The 22,035-nt window shown below is 35.8% G+C and overlaps 1 protein-coding gene and 1 pseudogene across 2 annotated transcripts; one reads left to right on the top strand and one right to left on the bottom strand.

Annotated features, from left to right (window-relative positions):
* Window positions 1-6,302: 6,302 nt before the first annotated feature.
* Window positions 6,303-11,897, top strand: LOC137951523 (heparanase-like protein 1). 2 transcript variants are annotated; one of them, XM_068798235.1, is made up of 10 exons: window positions 6,303-6,447; window positions 8,466-8,721; window positions 8,829-8,865; window positions 8,956-9,139; window positions 9,237-9,385; window positions 9,473-9,706; window positions 10,091-10,280; window positions 10,418-10,543; window positions 10,627-10,726; window positions 11,209-11,897. In XM_068798235.1, exons 2-10 carry the CDS (start codon window positions 8,512-8,514, stop codon window positions 11,599-11,601), a joined length of 1,623 nt encoding a protein of 540 aa, XP_068654336.1. In that variant the 5' UTR covers window positions 6,303-6,447; window positions 8,466-8,511; the 3' UTR covers window positions 11,602-11,897. The 2 variants fall into 2 exon arrangements, with proteins under 2 accessions (XP_068654336.1, XP_068654335.1); XM_068798234.1 differs by lacking the exon at window positions 6,303-6,447 and adding an exon at window positions 6,526-6,867.
* A 268-nt stretch (window positions 11,898-12,165) lies between these two features.
* LOC137951251 (heparanase-like protein 2) lies at window positions 12,166-14,442 on the bottom strand (annotated as a pseudogene).
* Window positions 14,443-22,035: the final 7,593 nt, after the last annotated feature.

Below are 22,035 nucleotides of genomic sequence, written 5' to 3'. Positions count from 1 at the left end.
AGTCGAAGTTAGTTAAGCTATAAAAAGGAATAGGTACATGATCATATTGTGCATGATATATACCTAAAAAAGGTATCTTTTGATGCTATTTTTAGTTTATACTTTATAACAAACATATAGATGTGGTTAAATTGAAACTTTTACTTTCTTTTGCCTAATCTTTGCTTGTATACATTTTAGAAATGGAAGTTTTTGTTATAGCAAAACCCCCATCCTTGATTGGTCAATTGACTATGGCGGAAGACCTCTTTAGTTGTCTCACCAACTTCTTACCATTATAAATGTGGTTAAAAATTCAAATGCTTACAACTAATTCTCAAATTGAAACTTGGGGCCATGGGAGAAAAATCAAGAGAGAAAAAAGGGGAGGGGAGAAAACATTCGGAAAAGAAATTGAAAGAGAAGCTAAAAATATGCTACACACAGAATTGAGAAGAGTTGATTATCCAAAAGAGAGAAATTTAAAGAGGTACAACAATTCAAAGAAAATCAGATAATAGAGAAACCAAATATTCAGAAAAATTTAAAGAAAATAAATTTTTTATCAACTTATTAGAATTCAAAAAAATCTTATTCAGAGAGCCTAGGAACCCATTTAGTTAATGACGATGGGGTGATAGTCAGTAAAACAAAGTCAACAAAAAAATTCTATTTTTTGCTTCATAGACTTTCCTCTTTTCTTGCCACTCAAATATATATATATATCTAGCAAGAGGCCTCCAGGTGGCCTCTCTTCTTCCTTTTCTTCTTTTTACACGCATACAACTAAGACAACCTTTGAGACATGCTTTGAACAATTCCAAGTGATGCCTAACAAACTAAATGGTTCCATATTTATTTATAGAGGGCATAACCTTCAGCACTATCAATAATTGCTTCCCACACCATTCTTTAATATTTTGACGCCAATTTCAAGATAAGATTCCTTAATAATATGTTCACATTCGATGTTTGTATTATCTATTTTAATAAGTGTTGGCCATTATAAAAAATAGCTTTAATTTGTTGTTGAGTTGTCTGTATTGATTTGATAGAGAATGTTTTTACGATGACTACTCCCATTTGTTGTTTTGTCCATAGCTTTTGCAAGCCAATTGTATATTCTTGATGTCTTTCGACTTTTCTTGTTGTTCTCACTTCAGTGGGGTCCAACAACAATATTCTAGTTTGTTAATTTAGACTGACCAGGAAATTGAGACATTCGTCTGAGTAAAGATACTTCATCATTCTACATAAATAATTATTCTTTTTATTTTTTTTCTCAACCTGCTTGATAATTGTATCCCAATAATCTCCAAAAGAAGCATTGTCTTCTTCAGGCTAAGAATCTAGGACAAAACTAATTTCTTCATCGAGATCTTTATAATCACATTCTTGGTCACTCGAAACCCATGATACCATTAAGTCTTCTTAAGGTTGAGATCGGAGATGAACTAGATTTTGAGTTCTTGGGCAACTGCAGTGGGCAACGTTACACTGTATAGACAAATGTATATGCACACATGATAGGTGATAGAGAACAAAGGGTTAACCTCTGGTTTGATCCAACGGCTAATTATCACACTTACTCTATCCTCTAGAACTCACATCACGTTGTGTAAGCTTCTTTTAATTTTGGTTAAAGCTTTTAAAAGTCTAAAAACTAAGTTAGCTGATTTTATGAAGTGCCCCGAAGTTATATATACTTTATTAAGTTCTAGAATATCACTCATTTAAGTTTACATGAATCATGAATCTCATTCATTTACAAACTAGGCTAAGGAGACATCTTCTTCTTCTTATTCACTAAGAACCCTATTGTTTCTTCTTTCCCTTTTTCTTCCTCTTTTGCATTTTTGGGGGTTTTTTTTCTTCCTATTCTATGAGTAATGTCTCTTGCTAATTTTCCACTATTTCTAAAATTTTATGGATTTGATCTCTAATTTTGTTTATTTGTCTCTAATGGTAGGCAGTAGCGAACCGACATGAATTATGTTTCTCTATTTTTGCTCTATTTCATTTTCCATTTATGATTATATTTGATTCTATAATTTTTAGTCCTTGATTTTGCTGTTGGAAAATTTAAGGGTAAATTTAAACTTATTGACACTTTAGTATAATTTTTTTTTATGCTAAAGCAATTCGACTTATGTTATTATCTTGTGTTTTTTTAACCTTTCTATTATAAGTGCAATATTTGCTTTTTGGTGTCGAGTTTGAAAATCAATATATTAAAAAATTAGCAAAACGTTCTCCACATATACTTTTTTTTTTGTTAATTTCTAATCTTAAATCCATGCAATAAATATGTGTCTAACTCTTCTCCTACTTTTATTTCTTGTAGGAGAGTGGCGATTGCTCTAAACCCCAAACCCTAAACTCTAATCAAATCTCCTTCTGAACATGATAAAGTGGATCGTTCTTTCTTTAGAGGTTTTGATTTTTTTATATTCAGTTTATGATCATTAAATCTTATTCTTACATTTTCTACCTTTTTCTTTTTTTAGATATTCTTGTGGATTTATCAATTCTTTCATGTTTTGCAATTCTAAAAAGAGGCAAAAAAAATTTGTTTCTTGTAGGAGAGTAGCAATTGGTCTAAACCCTAAACCCTAAACTCTAATCAAATCTCCTTCTGAACATGATAAAGTGGACCGTTCTTTATATAGAAGTTTTGATTTTTTTTATATTTGGTTAATGATCATTAAATCATATTCTTACATTTTTCTACCTTTTTCTTTTTTAGATATTCTTGTGGCTACTAAATATTTATCAATTCTTTCATGTTTTGCAATTCTAAAAAGAAGCAAAATTGAAAAACATAAAACATGGCTTAGTTCCTAAGATTAACAAGTTATATAATGATTATTTTTTATTTCGTGCATTTTGTTGCTTAGGGAAAACATAAATGAACATATTAAATATATTAGAGATTCATTCTACAAATAATATTTGGGTCATGGGTTTGACAATTTCCCAACTAAAGGAATGGGGGTGATTTTGTTAAGGTGTGTGTAGGAGTTGGGTAAGGGTTAGGTTTCTCGATGATTTTGGTTAGGCGTAGGCAGGGGTTGGATTGGGGTAAGGTTTCCTAAAACCCCAAACCGACTTTAAACATAAACCCAAAACGCTCAAAAACCTGAAATGTCATACCCGACCCCGACCTGATCACTATCCTCGCAACCACGTCCCTACCCCATCCCTGTAAACTCGGCTTAAACCCAACCCATCCCCACCCACATCCTTGTAAACCTGACTTAAACCCGATCATCCCCTCTCCATCCCCATAAACCTGACTCTTCCACATCCCATCCCCACCCTCTATTATATTCTCATCTCTTCCTTTTGGGTTGGGTTTAGGAAAACTTGTCCTTGACCTGAATCCCAACAAGTTTTTTTCCTTGCTCCATCCCTGGCCGACTAGGTGAAACTTGAAACACGAAACCCGAACACAATTTTTTTGGGTCACATCGGGTCGAGTTCCCTGTGAAACCCGACCCGATGCCACCCCTAGTTTTGGTGACACGGAAGGCCTGTCTATGATATTGAGATTTTTGTTCTATCAATTAACTTTATATGACTTTATTAAGGGGTATTTTTTTAATGATATTGAGATGTTTTCTATCTATCTCCTTTAAATGATTTCATTAAGGGGTCATACATGGATTCAAGGGTTTAAGGTCAGACCAATTTGGATTCCAAAACTAGCCCAGAAAAGGTAAATTTAAAAATATTTTGGGTCTCTAATCTCTATAATAAGTTCTATGGTTAAACTTGATGTTAGCCCAAGTGGTTTCTTAAGAGAGAAGTGAATTGAAAATTACAAATTTAAAAACCTTACGGCGTGGAATAAAAAATCATACAAGCATGCAAATAAAAGCATAAAAAATTCACACACCACGAATTTTGACACCTAATGTTTTGTTATCGATGTTCACCTTCTGGTATTCAACGTCTAAGAACCCATGCTTGGAAAATTTCACTAATTAAACTCTATTGGCAGGAATGTACATAAAAGAGATTCCAACTCTCTTTAAGCCACATGTATGCTCAAATACACAATATACAATTCAATCTCCCCAAGAGATTGGCTAGATTCTAGCTCTAGCAAGGCCCTTTCTATCTAGATTCAATCAAGTTCTAGATGAACTGATCTCAAAACAAAGATACAAAAGAAAGGTAAAACTTACACCCTTATCAATTAGAGAGAAACATTCTCCCTTGAGAGATCCAAACCTCCAGCCTTTGTAGCACAATGAAATATGTTATAGCTTGTCTAAGATGTATGCAAAGGAGATGGTACGAGAAAAGAAAATTGATTTTTCCAGATTTTGACTCACTTTTTCTCAAAAATGCACTTTAGGAAGATTTGCAAGGAATTGAGAGTAAATGCTTGTGAATTTACCTATAAAAGCTCATTAACTTGTCAATGGGAGGTTTGGTGGAGGTATTTATAAGTTCTCTAAGCCAAACTAGCCATTTTCTTCCCGTTTGAAAAAAGTTGAGTTTACATTGATTGATTAGTGTAAAGTGGATTATTGATCAATCGTGTGTAACAACTATGTTTCTATTAGGATATAACTTATTGATCAATGGTATGATCAATCAATATCTTTCTGTTGGGTTGACATTTTAAGTTGACTAATCAATGTACACAGTAAAATCAATCAATCAGAATTTTTTCTAGCAATACATTGCATTGCAAGTACGATCGATCAACGACCTTGCTATGACCGATCATGCTTTATCCCAGACTAACAAAGTTTTTTGTGATCAATCAGCCTCAGAGGTTGATTGATCAATTAACAAGAATTTCATTTACCTGGACAATATTAATCTATCAGTCCAAATGGGTTGATCGATCATGCTTTATAACACAAAGTGGTCATGTTTTTTATGATCAATCAATCGACCTAGGTTGATCGATCATGGTTTATATTTTTGGCATGTGCACTTCTGGTTGATCGATCATTGACATATGTTGATTAATCATTCCAGTGTCAGTTCTGCTAATAAACTTTTAAAGCATAAGAATTAGTGATCCTAAGTGATTATAACATACATGAAATGTATGTATATATTTGTGAAAACATATTTGAATGCAAAATATGTCTTAAAGCTCTAAGTTTGTATTATACCTCCAGTTTTGGAAGAAGTGAACTCCTACCTCTTCTACATTTTCTCTTCCTTTTTTCTCTCTCTTTTACGCTTCTTTAGCTATGTTCCTCATTCTTCATCCTAAAACTTTATTATCCTACGAATGAAAATTGTATAATTTGCATTCTACAAATCAAATGGCTTAAGTTACTCGTACATTAAGAGAACTTAAGTTATTAAAGAGTTTATGAGATAAAAAAATTATTATGTAATGTAGATCCTAATATGAATTTTTTGTCTTTTGTATTTTTGTCATGACCAATTGAGGTTGGATGGCTATGCTAGGTGTGTAGGTGATGAGGTATTAAGTTGAGGAGCTAAATACATGGATTTCTGATGAAGGAGATGAAATGAGGCTGACTACATATTTTAAAGATGAACATTGTTCAATTAATTAAAAAGAAAATTTTTCCTATGAAGATTGAAGTCTGCTGAGAGATTGATTTTTTCAAACACTAACCAAAATGTCTTCTTCAAATCATCAAGGGCGGGCAATGGATCAAGTCTGGATTTTATCAACTTGTTGTTAAATTGGTTGAACCAAACCTAATCACTTTATTGGTAAAAACACGACTCAAAATCGGACCCGAATCGCATTCGGGTTTACCCTCTTAAACAAATATATAAAAGTATAATATGCAAACCGGTAGAACTAGAGGATATAAACTTTATAAAGATTTTCATTAGTAGCCAGCTTGATCCTTGTATCAAACCCAAACCTGACCTAACTATTAAACAGGTCAATTAAATAAACTCATATCCAAGGCAAATATTTGACCAAATTGGGTCTGGGTCAGGTTACCCTGTGGGTCAAATTTCTTCATCTTTTTACTTAGCCCTCATTAGGACTCGGAGTGTTTCAATCGAGTGAGGCCGTACAACCATCTTTGTCATTTCATAATTGGGTAATGACTGGTTGGTGCAGAAGGTAGATCCGGGGAAAAAAAGTTGCCAGCAAGAGTTTTAAAGAAATCAAAGCATGGGATACTTCGTTTTCATAGTTTGGTGAAGTTGATCTAACTTGGCAATAACAGTAGAGCTCAAGATTGCTTCCGTCACTCTCTTTTATCTCCAATGGAGAAAAAGCTGAACCACCCAAAAGAAAAATCCCAAGATCTCCCAACTTAGAAGAAAGCTGCTCTCATTAAAATTAATGTGAATGGTGGGTGGAAAAGGGCGACTGTGATCATTGGCTGGAAGAAGGCCCAACGGGTCTCACCTGTCGAGCAGCCTGGAAATTCTTAACAATCCATAAAGAAATTATAGACGTGGTATCATTCCAGTAGAAGAAAACAGAGGAAGGAGACCCATGTAAGAAACCAATCAAACAATGCCAATCCCGTTTATGATATTTTAGAATCTGTCGCGTTTAGCTTATTATTTCTGACAGGTGAAAGAGGAAAGTGCTCGTATTTTTAATTCGTTGTCGCCTGCTCTTCCTTAAATGGATGATGCCTGGCTGGGTGATTGTAGCTGCTCTGGGGAAACTGAGAATTAACTGTTGAAAACGGCGGATCAAATTTCCTCAGTTTGATATAGACGCTCCATTCTTTCGAACAATAGGTCTCTTCTGGGGAAGGCAGGATTGTTTTGTGTACAAGAAATGTGGAAGTTTGATGAAGCAGAAGATTTTTAGCTTGTTTTAGCTGCTCAAATTGCACCCACAAAGTCTCTTCACAATTGGAAAGGAACTTTATGTATCACTAGTGGCGGCCGTTTCAGTCTTCATAGGTTTGTTGTCAGCTTGGAAATTTCTTCTATTGGGTGGGTTGTTTTAGTTTCTGCAACTTAGAGATGTCTGGTTTCTGTTCTGAAGAGGGAAAAATGCTGACTCTGTGTTGGCTTCATTCTTTCTTAGGCTGTGTTCCATGACCCGTTTGATTTCTGAGACGGGAAGATTTTGTTTCAGAAGGGCGGTTGGCTTCATTTTAATTTTTTCAACTCAATTTTTCTGAGCCATTAGAACTCAACAGCTTGACCTCCAGAACACAAAAGTTTATCGTCTTCCGTGATTTATCTTAAGCTCTGATGTCTTAACCTATATTTACATTGTGCTTTTAATCAGATTCTCTCTCTCTCTCTCTATGTTTTTATAGTTGGTCTTTGGATCTAATAAAATTGGAAAAGAAACCTCAAGCTTTTGTTGGAGAATGAAAAAATATGTCACTCCTTGTTTAAACCCCAATTCGTTCCAAGTGCCAACAATTATTTTCTGGGCAAGAAATTTTTGCCTTTGTAATGTTAAATATATGATTTTGCTAACTTGTCATTTCACCATAATACGATTGTTATTCACATACACTTTCCGAGTTTTATGCCTCTAAATTCAAATATCACTTCTTGATCTGTTCCTTTCTACTGCTTACAGAAAGTACTGACTCGGTTCTTATCTTACTGATAGTGATCCTACTCTCCCCATCGAAGAGAATTTATTTTCATCTTTCTACTTTCTGGCTGTACTTAACGGGAAGAGCTTTTAGTTAGTGGATGAGAATGAATTTCATTTACTTTGTCAAATTTCTGAAAATTGCTGCTGTCACCGACCTACCTCTGTTTTTTTTTTTTGGCCAAAGCTTCTTTTCTTGTTGAAGTTTTTGCTTTTTTCTTGTTCTTTTCCTTTCGCGAATTTAAAACTGTTGAGTTTTACGCTACGGCTTGTTGTTCTTCTTAAACGGTTCGAAATCCAGAAGCAATATGTAAGTTTAAAATGCTCAAAATCGGAAGTCAATAACACCCTCTAATGGTTGGAATAGATTCTGTCTTTTCTTGGGGTTTACAGAAGCTTTGGTTCTACGTTTTTGTAGAAATGCTGTAAAAACAAACGAAACAGCTGATGCAAAGAGTGTTTTTCAGATTAATTGGCGGAAAATTTAGAGAACATTTTGTGCTTTTGTATGCTGTAGCAAGTCTGGTGGTAATGCTTTGTAACGATTCCTTCTGATATTGTTTCGTCTTCCATTTTGCTCTGAAGAGTACATAGCCTAGAATCGGATGAAAATCCAGACATTTTTTACAGTTTCAGCTTTTTATTTGTTGATTTTATAAACCTCACTGCTGCCCCTAAACGCAAATTTTTGCCTGATGATGGACCCTTTTTATTGTGGTTTAAAACATTCTAAGATTTTAATGCAAGGAAGAAAATACAAAAGTTGCAGAGTAAATAATTTTTATTTCCATTTTTGCCCAAAATAGCTTGCTTCAGACTTCCTGGAATAAACTACATATGCATTTTATCAATTTCAACTTTCTGATTTAGCAACATGAGCATATTATTAATTTCTGTTTTTCTTCATGAGTATGTCCTAATGCTAATTAATTCTTCCCTACAGTTTAGCCAACAAATTTGGCCCTGAATCTGTTTTAAGTTGGTTCAATATGGCATATTGGATGTTCTTGCTTCTGTCTCTGTGTTCACTTTCTGCACCATTGGCCCAAGAGCTTGTAGATGAAAACATTATAGTCAAAGGGGTTACAAGAATAGCTGAAACCAACAATAATTTTGTGTGTGCAACTCTTGACTGGTGGCCACCTGAAAAGTGTAATTATGATATGTGCCCATGGGGACAGTCTTCGGTTTTAAATCTGGTAACAGTGCCATTTTTTCTCTGTTTTTTTTTTTTTTTTTTTTTTTTGTCTTGTTTCGTTGTTATCAGATTATAAGAATTTTAACTATGCCTATTTTGTCTTCTCAGGACTTCCACCACCCATTTCTAGCCAATGCAGTCAAAGGTGTGTTTGTGGTATGGAGGTTTTTTTCAATTTTTTCAAGTATTACTGGTACTAATGTTGCTATATTGATTTGAATTTGGATTATTGCAGCTTTCAAACCTCTAAGAATAAGAATTGGAGGCTCTCTCCAGGATCAGGTTCGATATGATGATGGAAATTTAGGGCCTCTTTGCCATCCATTTCAGAAAACTGCAGATGGGTTGTTTGGCTTCTCCAAAGGTTGCCTTCGCATGGATAGATGGGATGAGCTCAACCAGTTATTCAAAGATAATGAGTAAGGTCTTTTATTACTATCTTCTTTTGACTTCACTTTCTCTAGCTGTTCTATATCGTGATCAGAAGCCCTCAGAGTATAAATGTGTCTTTTGCAGAGCAGTTGTTACATTTGGTCTTAATGCACTCCGTGGGAGGCATAAAATCGGAAAGGATGTCTGGGGAGGTCCCTGGAACTCTACTAATGCCCAAAGTTTCATAAAATACACCATCTCCAAAGGATATCCGGTTGATTCATGGGAATTTGGTAAAAGAAACTTTCCAAATTATAATTATATTTAGTTGCCTGGTTTGTTATTTCAGACATCCATCTTCATTCTTTGCTTGATACCAGGAAATGAGTTGAGTGGAAGTGGAGTTGGCGCAAGTGTTCATGCTGAACAGTATGGAAAAGATCTTATTGACCTTAAAGCCATTCTGGATGTGTTCTACCGGAATTCCAGCGTGAAGCCATTGCTTTTGGCTCCAGGAGGGTTCTTTGATCAGCAGTGGTATACAAAGCTTCTTCAGGTCTCAGGACCCGGTGTTGTCAATGTCTTGACTCATCATATATATAATCTAGGTTCAGGTGGGTATCTGATGCATCTTCTTTTTCAATCTTTTTAAGGATCTAATACTGTTTTCCTAACATTGGCTACAAGTAAGAGCCACATTGCCCTACCAATTAAGGAGCCCTAGCATAAACGGAAGCAATTGCTGTGTATAATCAGTCTTACACTCTAGAATTAAATGCATGAACTACTATGGTCGGCCAATAATTATATAAAATTGAAGAAATTTGCAAATCTACATCCTCATGATGCATGTCACTTGGGCTACTTCAAGTTCTTATGTGGGTAATGCTGAGTAGTTTATAAGAGCCTTATGGTTTCTATCCTCAATTTGAGTTATGTATACACTGAATTTATAAAGTTCCAGTGTCAGCATTTAACACAGTCATCTTTTCTCTCAGGTAGTGATCCCCATCTTGTAGAGAAGATATTGGATCCACATCATCTGAATGGCATAAAAGAAACATTTGAAAATTTGAAGCTCACAATGCAAAGACATGGCCCATGGACTTCTGCTTGGGTTGGTGAATCTGGTGGGGCCTTCAACAGTGGAGGCCATTTGGTGTCCAACACCTTTGTCAACAGTTTTTGGTATGAGTGTCTTCCCTCCATGGCCCTATCTCTGTCTCTGTCTCTCTCTGTCTCTCTCTTTCTTCCTCTCAATCAATCTTTTATTGGTCTTTCATGTTCCTTTCTCTGTTCTACTCACATGTTTTTATGGAAGGTAGGTACCTGGATCAACTTGGATTGTCAGCCAAATATGGTACCAAGGTGTATTGTCGACAGAGTTTAATAGGTGGCAACTATGGTCTCCTTAACACAACAACTTTTGTACCAAATCCTGATTACTACAGGTAATGAACACTCCCAATTACTGATTATGACTTTTGTGCTTGGAGAATGTTGAAACTGAGTTTGCTTCTCTTGCTATAACCAGTGCACTTCTATGGCATCGCCTGATGGGGAAAGATGTTCTCAGTGTAGATTATAATGGTTCCCCGTTTCTACGTGTATATGCCCATTGTTCAAAAGGAAAAGTATGACCCTAAACCAGAGATCTTTTTCTTTCCAAACTAATTCAGTTTTGATGCTTCGCAAGATAGGATCTAATAGATACTTACCATTCGAAATGTGACTGGGTCAAACTGTTAATACTTGAACATAGTTAATGTGTTACCAGCTTCAACTGAACAAGCATCATGTTTACTTTCGAGCTGGTTCAGGCTGGCATTGTTCCTGGATTTAACAATGTTCAAGTATTTTTGTTGTTTCGAATCCTGTAAGGGGCTGCTGTCTTGCACATGTTTGGGCTTGTAATCTAAAACCATAAAAGAGTCAGAGACAGACAGTCTCCTACTCTCCCAGGCAAGCGTTTTTAGCTCTTAGTTGAAGAAAAGAAGGACAATTTTAGGTATTGCACATTGGCACACATTTGTAGACAATTTGTAATAAATGCAGCCAAATAGCTCTTCAAATTTTCAGTGTACTTTTTAAAACAAATCAGTTGATAATTTTTCAGGAGGGTGTTACTCTATTATTACTGAACCTACACAACACGACTGAGTCCAGAGTTACCGTCTACAATGACATAAATGTCCAGATCAGAACTGGAGAGATGACTAAAGGAAAAAGAGGCAATTCTTTCACAAGTATTAAGAAGGCAGTTGCATGGATTGGAAGGAAAGCATCAGACAGTACAGAGGTGAGAGAAGAGTACCATTTAACCCCAATGGATGGCTACCTTCGAAGCCAAACAATGCTCCTTAATGGTACACCTTTGCAGCTCACAGAGGATGGAAATGTTCCTTCCCTGGACCCAGTCCTCATTGATTCAACCTTACCTATATCTGTTGCCCCCTGGTCTATAGCTTTTGTCTCATTCCCAAAGTTCGAGGCCCAAGCTTGTGCATAAGTTGTTGTACAATATGTCCCTCCCAATACTGACTTCAAGTATTAGAGAACAGCAGAGTAATGTTGTCTTGACATGAGAAGCCAGTACGAGGAGAATAAGGCAAGGCGATGTTAACCCAACTGGAATTCACAGTTAACATTGATGCTGGAAAGAAAAAAATTGTTCCATATATTTTTTGTATTTACATTACATTGTAAAGTATAAATTGTTGGCCTCCACAGTTGGTACTTGCAGGTTGCTTTTCCTGGTTGTTGCAAAGAATGCAGATACAGAGGAAGCTTTGTCTTTTTATAAAATAGCACAGCAGTGGCTTATGATGGTACCAATATTACTATCAAATTTATAGAAAGTATCTTTCCCTTTCTTTTCAGCTGAGAAACTAAACAGAAACAAAATGGCTGTAATGTGTTTCAATTAATAATTTTAAAACAGTGACAATACCAGCAGTATTTTTCAGATAGCCTTTGAGAACAAAATGTTCTTTACAGATGGCTACAAAAAGATATGAGCTGCTCAATAATGGTTACCCTTTATGAAACTAACCTGAGACAAACTAGTTCTAAGCTAAAAGAAGAAAAAAGAAACACTCTGCAGATTTACTTATTCACAAGCAGGCGCCCTGAAGTCCGTCACTCTTATGAAGGCAATGGAGGAGGGATCAATCTTTATAGGTGACGATGCATTGACAGATGCAGGATCCAAGGAAGGAATGTCTCCTGAGTCTGTAAGTTCCAGTGGAACTCCATTCAGTAACATGGTGTGGCTCTGGATATCACCATCTTTGGCCGTCAAATGGTATTCTTCTCTTTGTTCTGTTCCAGCTACGTTGAAGCCAACACTTGACGGGTATATATTCAAGTCTTCATTGATGTTTATCTCGAATGTAGTTGAATTGGAGAGATTGATGAGCAACATTGTGATTCCAGGCTGAAAGAGCAGGGGAAATTGAACCCAGATTAGATAAATGATGAAATACAGTTCAGGTGAACGCAGAGATGGCTGAAAAGATGATAGGGTACCTGGTTCTTGGAACAGTGAGTGTATGATCTCAAATTTGGTGAGCCACCATGTACAGTAGAAAGAACTCGAGTTCCCATCAATCGGTGCCAAAGAAGTGCACTATAATGGAAGAATTGTCATCGACAATGTGCTGAGGTGATAGGGTTTCAGAAAACAGAGGAGCCAAGAACAAATTTTGTACCTGTAATAATCTGGGTTAGGAACCATTGTTGATGTGTTGAGGAGGCCGTAGTTTCCACCAATCAAAGCCTGTCTGCAGTAGACCTTGTGATCAAAACTTGAAGCTTGACCAAGCTGATCCAAGTACCTGTACAGAAACGGGATTGATGCATCTGTTACTAAGCGTCTGTTCTGTTGGTTATTGTTTGGGGGAAGAAAAGCTGATAGTATCTGCATATTCAGAGGCAGATTTAAAATTTACCAGAAGCTATTAACGAAGCTGTGTGAGACATTTTTGCCTCCGCTGTTGTATGCGCCTCCAGCTTCTCCAACCCAAGCAGAAGTCCATGGAGCATAGCTTCTGAGGGTGAGTTTCACTTCGTTTAATGTCTCGAGTACGTTGTCAAGAACATAAGGGTCTTGCATCTTGTACAGTAAGTTCGGATCAACACCTGAACAGTCAATTCAGATATAAGACAACGTTCATGGAGGAAACATAATTTTGAAACGAAAAAAAACACAATGAAATCCCTGCCAGACCTGGTCCAAGGTTGTAGAAATGGTGGGTTATTCCGTCAACTGCATTAGGACCTGCAACCTGAAGGAATTCAGCAAACCACTTCCGATCCCAGAAGCCTCCGGGAGCCAAGACCTTGGGAGGGTTGGTTGAATTCGCGTACAGCTGATCAACAAGTGATCTGAGGACGATGATGTCTTGGCCGTATTGTTTACCCTCCACTCTCGCCGCAACTCCACCCCCACTGAGCTCGTTACCAAGCTCCCATGAATCAATCTCCTGTCCCTTCGAAATCGTGTAATTGATGAAATCTCTCGCGTTGGAAGGATCCCAAGCTCCACCCCAGAGAGCATTGCCGTCGTTGTTCCACTTTTGCCTCCCGACCAGTGCATTCAATCCAAACGTCACTTTGACACTATAGGGAGAAATTTAAAACCATGGAAATTAAGGCCTCTGGTTAAAGAGAAAAACTGATCAGAAGCTGCTGCAATGGATATGTGCTAATTACCTGCTCTGGTTAAAGAGATCATGGACCTGATCCCATCTGTCCATGTGAAGACAACCAGTTGAAAATCCAAATAACCCATCCTTCGTCTTTTTGAAGCCGGGGCAGCTCGAGACAGAACCCACTTTGTAGGTGACCTGGTCTTGCAATGATCCTCCAACCCTGATCCTCAAATTTCCAAAAGCTGTAATACAAACGGAGATCTCAGTAATCAGATTTGCCATATTTTAAAAAGAAAGTAAGAAGAAGTAGAGTGGCATCTTCACCCACCTTTAAGAGCCTTTGGAAGAACTGGGTTGCTCAAATTCTGCAAAAACAATTTTAACAGTCACAGTCTTTCAGTTCTAAATCTGTAACTAGAAGAGAAAATAACATGCATGCAGATGTAAAGACAGAGAAGACCGATCAGAGGGTTTACCAGATTGAGAACAGAAGCCATAGCCCACGGACATTGGCCATAATCGCACTTGTTAGGAGGCCACCAATCCATTGTTGCACAGATGAAGTTCTCATCTGTTGATGCCACGGAGAGGACTCCTTTCACCGTCACCGTCACTTGCTCCTCATTGCTGCCAAAAGCCGCTGAGCTCAATGCGGAAAAGCAGACGAGCAGAGAGAGGAGCAGAAGCTTGAGACCCATTGTAGAACTGGGTGGGAGGAAGAGAGGAAGACGCACGGATATGATGATCGATCTCCACTGGTTCAAGGATTTATAGAAGACGATTCAGTCGGTTACGATCGGATAAGAAGAGAGACTTGATTGCAGTAACTTGCCGTAAAATCTCTGATCCCACTCCAAAAAGATTCGTATGTGGTTTGAACCAGACTTTTTGAAACACCAGTTTGGATAGGATTGAAACATCCCATTCCTCAGTTTCTGATTGTTCTGTCACGATAGAACTCTGTCGTCTCCTTTAGAGTACCAGCAAAGATGGACGCGGGATGCTTGCATGGAGAGTATTTCCGTGGAACAAGAACTTCGAAGTTAGAATCTATTCGAACTTGAATACTCGATTTAGGAAAGTCCAGTTGGGATATGCTTCAAAATACTATTAAATTAGAACTTTCGTCTTTGTGATGCTAGATTTTAGTTAGAAGAGCTTGACTCAAAATCAAATACTTCAATTTGTATTTTATAACGTGAAATTATCACGCTGCAAAGATCTTTTTACTCTGAAAAAAGATAATTAATTCTCAATTCTATGTGTGGGAGTAATAGTGCTTTGGAATTTCACATGGGCAACCATCAAGAACAAGTTTGGGTGGAGATCTTCATAAAAATGAGTCTCTTTGATATTCAAAAAACTAGCCATTAGAACTAGAAAGTGAGGAAAAAAATATTTGTGTCATGCTTAAAAGTTATGAAAAACATGCATTAAATTCTTTTTTTTTGTACTTATCACAGTGTTAGGTGATTTACAAAATTTTGAGACTTACAAGAGTCTAAATCCTAGCTTGCAAAGTTGAGAATTTGAAATTTCTACAACATGTAGTCGACTGCATTAAAAAATTCTTTGGCTTTTGCTTGATGCATGTAGTCCAATATTTCACATGTGGTCAACTAATTCTAGCTTTCTAGGGCTTGATGTAGTCGGTTGCTTAAAATTACCAATATTAACATCTCTTTGTAGTTAGTTTTTTTTTGTGATATAGAGCGGTTGATTGCTTTTACGATTTTTCATATACGTTTGAAAATTTTGGGAGCTCATTATTTTTACTAGTTGATTGCTTTTACCAATAGATTGACTACATTTGGCTTTCCATCCATCAGTAATACTTCTCCCTATTGATGTAGTCTACTGTTGTGTATGTAGTTGACAAAATTTTGGCTAATTGACAAAAATACGCTTCTTTTCTGCAAAAATTCAATTTGCATGCCATGATGAAAATCTTTGGTATGTTATCATCAAAATTAGGAAGAAATGAAGAATCTTAGACCTTGATCCAACAAAATCATGTGAAGGTTATTGATTTCACACTTAATTATGGATTTTAGTTATCATAAATAATTTAATAAAAATATTTTAAAATAAGATTTAATGAAGACTATTGTTTGTAAAAATTATTTAAAATTTTATGATAAATGGTCCATTCGATGGATTGTTGTTATCAGATTCTAGTTTATAAAAGATGCCTTATCTAGATGGAATTTGAATTGAAGAAGGAATGTAGATTCAAGAGAGATATTCATTGAAGTCTATCAGTTTATGAAATTCATGACCCATGAAGAGATCACATTTATCCTTGGGAAGACACTCATCCATCTAAAGAGAAAGAAACTTGCTACCAAGTAAATAAGGAATTTTTAAAAATACAAAGAGGTATGTATCATTAATTGTTCTCACTTCAAGTATAATTTCAAGAATCTAAACGAACCAAACATGCAATTTATCAATAAACCATAAAGAGCACAACTATTTTAGAGTAGTTCATAGTCTTAAATTGCCAATACAGTCTTAAAGTACTTGCACCTCAAACTCAATTCAATATGTTTATTAATCAAACGACATCCATAGCAACAGACCCAAAGGATCCAATTACAACACCTGCCCAAAACTTAATGGCAATCAACACTAGTTACAACCACTCAGACCCACAAAGGGAATTTTAGTATTTACCAATTAGTTAATCCAAATCTTGATTGTTTTACTATTCTCAAGGATTACTTGCATTTCAAATGAAGCTCAATAATGCCTCTTAATGGATAGATACTAAAAATTATGATTAATAGAACTGCACTCAATCCTACAGAATATATTACAACTGACTGATGTAAAGATTTAAAAGTAAGATGGATAAACTATTTTTGAGTGGAAATCAACAAATAAGCACTTAAGGTACAAGTGCTTAATTAGACACTATTTGAGAATCACTAGCACAAATTAAACAATCAGAGATCTAAAGTATTTAATCTAGGTTTTAGAATACAAGCATTGAAATACTTAGCTTTAAAAAAAATCCTCCAAATTAGACTTACTTTAGAGCTTTGGGGGTGGCATAAATTCTCAAAATCGTGTGTGAGGGCTTAAGAGACTTAGAAAACAATGCATGGAGTGAAATTTGGTTAAATAGAAAGGTCAATAACGTTAAAAAAAAAACTAGTTATTATATGACAGAAAAATAACTCTTTATCACTTTGCACAAATAGGGTAAAATAGGTTAAAAATTCTAAAAAATATATATTAAATCATAATTTTGTTGTTAAACACAATCATATGTCACTTACAACTTTTGGAGGCCTAAAGTTCCTGAATCAAAGCTTGGAAGACTGGCATATTTGAATTTTTATATCATGTAGTTGATTATATAGATAGTTGTCAACTCCTTATCCACTATTTGCTAGCTTCAATAGTATAGAAGTAGTGGACTCCTTTCAAATTGGTCGACTTATTTTCATTTTCTACACACTCTTTAGCCTTGATTTATGGTGACTACAACATGTGGTCTACTCTTTTTCAATTCTGAAATTCATTTGTCTATGCATGTATTCAACTCCTTTTTCGTTTTGCATTCAAATCTGGTTGACTCTTTTGGTTTCAACTCTTCATTCTTCCTACTGAAGTGGTTGACTCCTTTACATGTAGTCAACTCATTTTACTTATTTTACTATTTTATTTTATTTTTTTGCTACAAAAATAAAACTTGCATGACATAGTTAATCATCTACGTTTATAATCTTCAAAATTTTGTTGCCAATAACAAGCAAATAAAAGATTAAAAATCAATATGAAAACTTGAAAGAATGAAGAAAAAAATGAAAGCAAATATAGTTAATTTGAAACCGATAAGATGCACGCGTATCTTAATATTTATTTGAGTCTTCATTCTATAGTATTATGTAGCTTCAATCTAACTTTTTGAATGGAAACATTTATTTGAAGCTTTAAGATAGAAAATTTAGATATGTTTAGTTATACAAATCAAGAGACCCCTTGCTGATATTAAGTTTTCTATGAAAGTTTTCCATTGCAACTTGCAATGAGATTAATGAAATGCAAATGAAACGACACAAAAATGCCCTACAATTGTCAAAAGGTCAAATTACAAAATATTTAGGAGTGTTGACACATGACATTGTTCGAGGATGATTCATAGTCATACTCTATGGAATTTAGACATTTCTTATCGTCAACGTGAATTTATGTGAAACTTATTTTGATTTGCATCATCTAGACAATAAGTTAAAATTTTACTATAATGCACACCTCAATTTACTTTGAGCATAATTTAATATGTATTGCACTAATAGAGGCCAAAGCAAAGAATCTCTACTCACATTGTGAGTTAAAACTACAACAATATACACATCGATATGAACTTGTGTAACATCAATCACAAGTAGTTTTTATTTTTATTTTTATGAAGATGTAATTTTATTAAAAAGAAGGAAGAGAAAAATACAAAACTACAAAAGCGGAGGGCGCAAATCCTTAACAACGAGATATTGCAGGAAAGCTCCCTCCTTGGCAAGCACATCTGCTGCCGAATTAGCAGATATCGGAATGTGAGACCAAATACAAGAAAAGGAAGAAACAATATCCAAAATCTCCTGGAATACATCCCAATGCCTCCATGGGGGAGAAGAATTGCGCTGGCACAAACCAATCACCACCTTGGAATCTCCTTCGATGTGAATAGGCCCACTACATTTGTCTTTAAACACCCGCAATCCATTAAGAAGGTCATGTAGTTCCGCTGACATTGAGTCGGATATGCCTAAAGGACCAGCATAGGAAAAACATTGATTCTCAGTTGAGTCTGAAATGACGCCCCCAAATCCCGCTATCCCGGGATTTCCAAGAGAAGATCCATCAAAGTTTAGTTTTAGGTAGCCAGTATCCGGAGGGGTCCATTCCTGCATAGCTGGGATTTTAGCTCCGATGTGCATCCTCGCCAAATTGCTCCAGTTGTCTCGAATGTCAGTGCCTTTGATAGAGCAGAAGGGTTTTTTTGTCAATAACCAGGTTGATATTTACCCTATCACTCTATCAACAATTCTAGCCGCAGATTCGATTTTAGCATCAAACCGCCTTCTATTCCGTTCATTCCAAAGCCCCTAAGGAACGAAGCTAGCACAAGCTGAGATAATCAATTTATCGAGGCCAGGAAGGGGAAATCCCAAGATCGACTTGCAAAAGCTAATCAGGTCGACAACAATACAAAATTGAAACTCCAATTTGCTTAAAATAGAGGTCCACACAGTCCATGAGAACTGGCACTGAATAAGAGTATTACTGGTGGATTCATCTTCATTGGGGCAGAAAGGGCATAGTGGATCTATAGATGGGTGACCTCTTCTTTTGAACACATCAGCCATGAGAATTTTACTTTGACATGTATTCCACATGAAAAATTTTACCTTAGGGGACACACATCAATCACAAATAGTTTAGAAATGCTTTTGGTGAATCTTGAGTTCCATGACTTTAATCTGAAGTTCATTTGAAGTAAGAAGTTTGGGTTAAACATTTCTAAAGAAGAATCTGAATGGTTCCATCGACAACCCAACCACATTAAAAATACTTTTATTTTATTCATTAACCAAGCAATAATACTAATACAGTGAGGAGATAAAGTGATTAGTGTATCGGAACTCTAATTATTGGATCGTAGAAAGGACCCATTTGGATCAGCGGAGATGTTTTGGGTGTCTCTTGTTAAAGGATCAGTTGTCTGCAGTATTGTTATTGTTAATTAAAAAAATGATTTTTGGTATAGTTAAGCCGTCGTCCACAATATCACTGTACACGTTAGCGGGGAGCTGTGGGAGGTTTGGTGGCTTCGAGCCGAGCCGGTTCGCGAGCCGGCTCGGTTCGGCTCGGTTCGATTCGTCATTTTTCGAGCTCGAGCCGAGCTCGAACACCGAAATCGGCTCGTTTACCTTAACGAGCCGAGCTCGACCTAAGCTAGGTTCGGTTCGTTGGCTCGCGAGCCGGCTCGAAATGAGTCGGATCGGCATGAATCGGTACGGGATCGCGAGCGAGCGGGGGAGCGGGAGTGGGAGCGAGAGCGAGGGGGGGAAAAATTTTTCCTCCCCCCTCGTCACCGCCGACCCCTCCCATCGGTTGTTGTCGCCGCCTCTACCGCCGTCGTAGCTGTTCTCCGGCGTCTATACCGCCGTCGCAGCTGTCGCCGGCCGCCTCTGTGTCCGTCCGTTCGATTTCTTCCTCTCCTCGCCGTCGCCTCTGTTTCCGTCGCCGCCGCTTCCGTCACCGCCGATTCCATCGCCGCCGCTTCCGTCACCGCTGATTCCGTCGCCGCCGACTCCGTCGTGGCCATCATCTCCGACGATAAATCCTCCCCGGCGCCGTAAGCCCCTTCCCTCGGGGTCGTCTCGGCGGAAAACAGAACAGGGGAGAAATAATCTCCCCCTTCCTCGCGAGAGGATGATCTCGCACGTGCTATTTCGCACGTGCGAGATCATAAAATAAAAAAAAAACTTTTTCCTCTGGAAAAAATTAAAAATAAATTTTATACAAATAATTTTCTATAAACTAATAGTGTCTCATGTTTTTTTAAACACTTTTCTAATTGAAATTTTTTATTAAAAATCATATAATTTTCAAAGTAAGATTTTTTGTACCAAGATGGGGTAGAAAACTGTATAGAAAATTTTTGAATAAGTATTTAACAATTGATGCTGTAATACTTTTAGCATGAAATAATTTTCATTGCAATTTTGTGTTTGATATTTTATTTAATTAAAAATTTATCGATAAGTATAATAATATATTAGATTGATTATTAATTTTTATTTATTTCCCTAGAAGAGACAATAAAAGGTCCATTTAACTTTCCTAAGAAAATTTTAAAATATTTCCTGTAATTTTCTAATAAGTCACTAATAGTAATAAGATTTTATTTAAATATTTTTTTGGGAATATGTATCATAGGAAAAATATTTTTAGTTTTTCCTAGAATATAAATTTTTATCTAGGGGCACTAAGGAAGCCATAATATGGCCAAATTCAAAAATTACAAAACAAGCTAGACAACAATTGGAGTAAAAAATATTAATATTGGCGCATTTTAATCCATTATTGAAATTCAATCCTGAACCTCCCCTATCATTATATTTTTTAAAAATGTATGCATAATTTTATATATAATTTATTCAAAGCCACCCCTACGTGCGAGATCATAAACAAGGAAAAAAAAAACTCTTTGTCCCTTCCTCATGACTCTTAAATAAATTGAAAAGATATTTTAGTAGAAATACGTTTCCAGAGACTAGTTTTTTCAATAAATGTTGAAAAAACATTTTTAATAGAAATATAGGGACCATTAGTGCCTCGTATTTTTTCAAAATATTTTTCTAATTATAAATTCTTTTTAAAAAATCCTATAATTTTTCAAGTAAGATTTTCTTGCCAAGATGGCTTAGAAAACCATATAGAAAAATTTTGAATAAGTATTTGACAGTTGATGATATAATACTTTGAGCATGAGGCAATTTTCATAGTAATTTTGTGTTTGACATTTTATGTGATTAAAATTTTATCGATAAGTATAATAATATATTAGATTAATTATTAATTTTTATTTATTTCCTTAGAAAAGGCAATAAGAGGTCCATTTAATTTTCCTAAGAAAAATTTAAAATATTTCTTGTAATTTTCTAGTAAGTATGTAATAGTAATATGATTTTATTTAAAGAATTTATAGTTTTTATTTGGGTGATTGTAAATTGATAGTGATATTTTATTTTATTTTGTTGTGTTTGATTATTGTATGGAGTTTATTTATAATGTTATGTAGTGTATGGAGTGTTTAGATTATTTTATGGAGTGTATAAACAATTTCATGAAGTGTTTATAGAATGTATAGACAATTTTATGGAGTGTTTATGGAGTGTTTATGCAAGTATTATGTATATTGATTATGCCCAATTTTAAGTAAAGGTCATGCCGAATTTTATACAAGTATTATATATATAGATTATGCTCAATTTTAAGTAGAGATTATACCCAATCTTATACACATATTATATATATAAGTTATGCCCAATTTTATGTAGAGGTCATGCCCAATTTTATATAAAATGTATGCATAATTTTATATATATTTTATTCAATATATATTTTTTGAAAAGTTTGAAATGTATGTTGAGGCTCGAGCTCGGCTCGAAGCTCCGCTCGAACTCATTGGGCTCGAGCTCGATAACAATTTTAGGCTCGAGACGAGGCTCGGCTCGAAGCTCGGCTCGAAATATTTAAATCAAGCTCGACTCGAA

Source organism: Aristolochia californica, unplaced genomic scaffold (genome assembly GCF_029961685.1).
Source record: "Aristolochia californica isolate CCGP_79_NKW_82.1479 unplaced genomic scaffold, dmAriCali1.0.hap1 SCAF_15, whole genome shotgun sequence".
NCBI lineage: Eukaryota > Viridiplantae > Streptophyta > Magnoliopsida > Piperales > Aristolochiaceae > Aristolochia > Aristolochia californica.
Note: the sequence above shows the minus strand (reverse complement) of the source record. Positions and strands in the feature narration are given on the sequence as shown.

Excerpts from the sequence above, each read along its gene's own strand:
- LOC137951523 (XM_068798235.1), top strand. The coding sequence starts at position 8,512 with ATGGCATATTGGATGTTCTTGCTTCTGTCTCTGTGTTCACTTTCTGCA. Across the intron at positions 8,866-8,955 it reads TCTAGCCAATGCAGTCAAAG|CTTTCAAACCTCTAAGAATA; the intron begins GTGTGTTTGTGG and ends GGATTATTGCAG. Across the intron at positions 9,386-9,472 it reads GGTTGATTCATGGGAATTTG|GAAATGAGTTGAGTGGAAGT; the intron begins GTAAAAGAAACT and ends GCTTGATACCAG.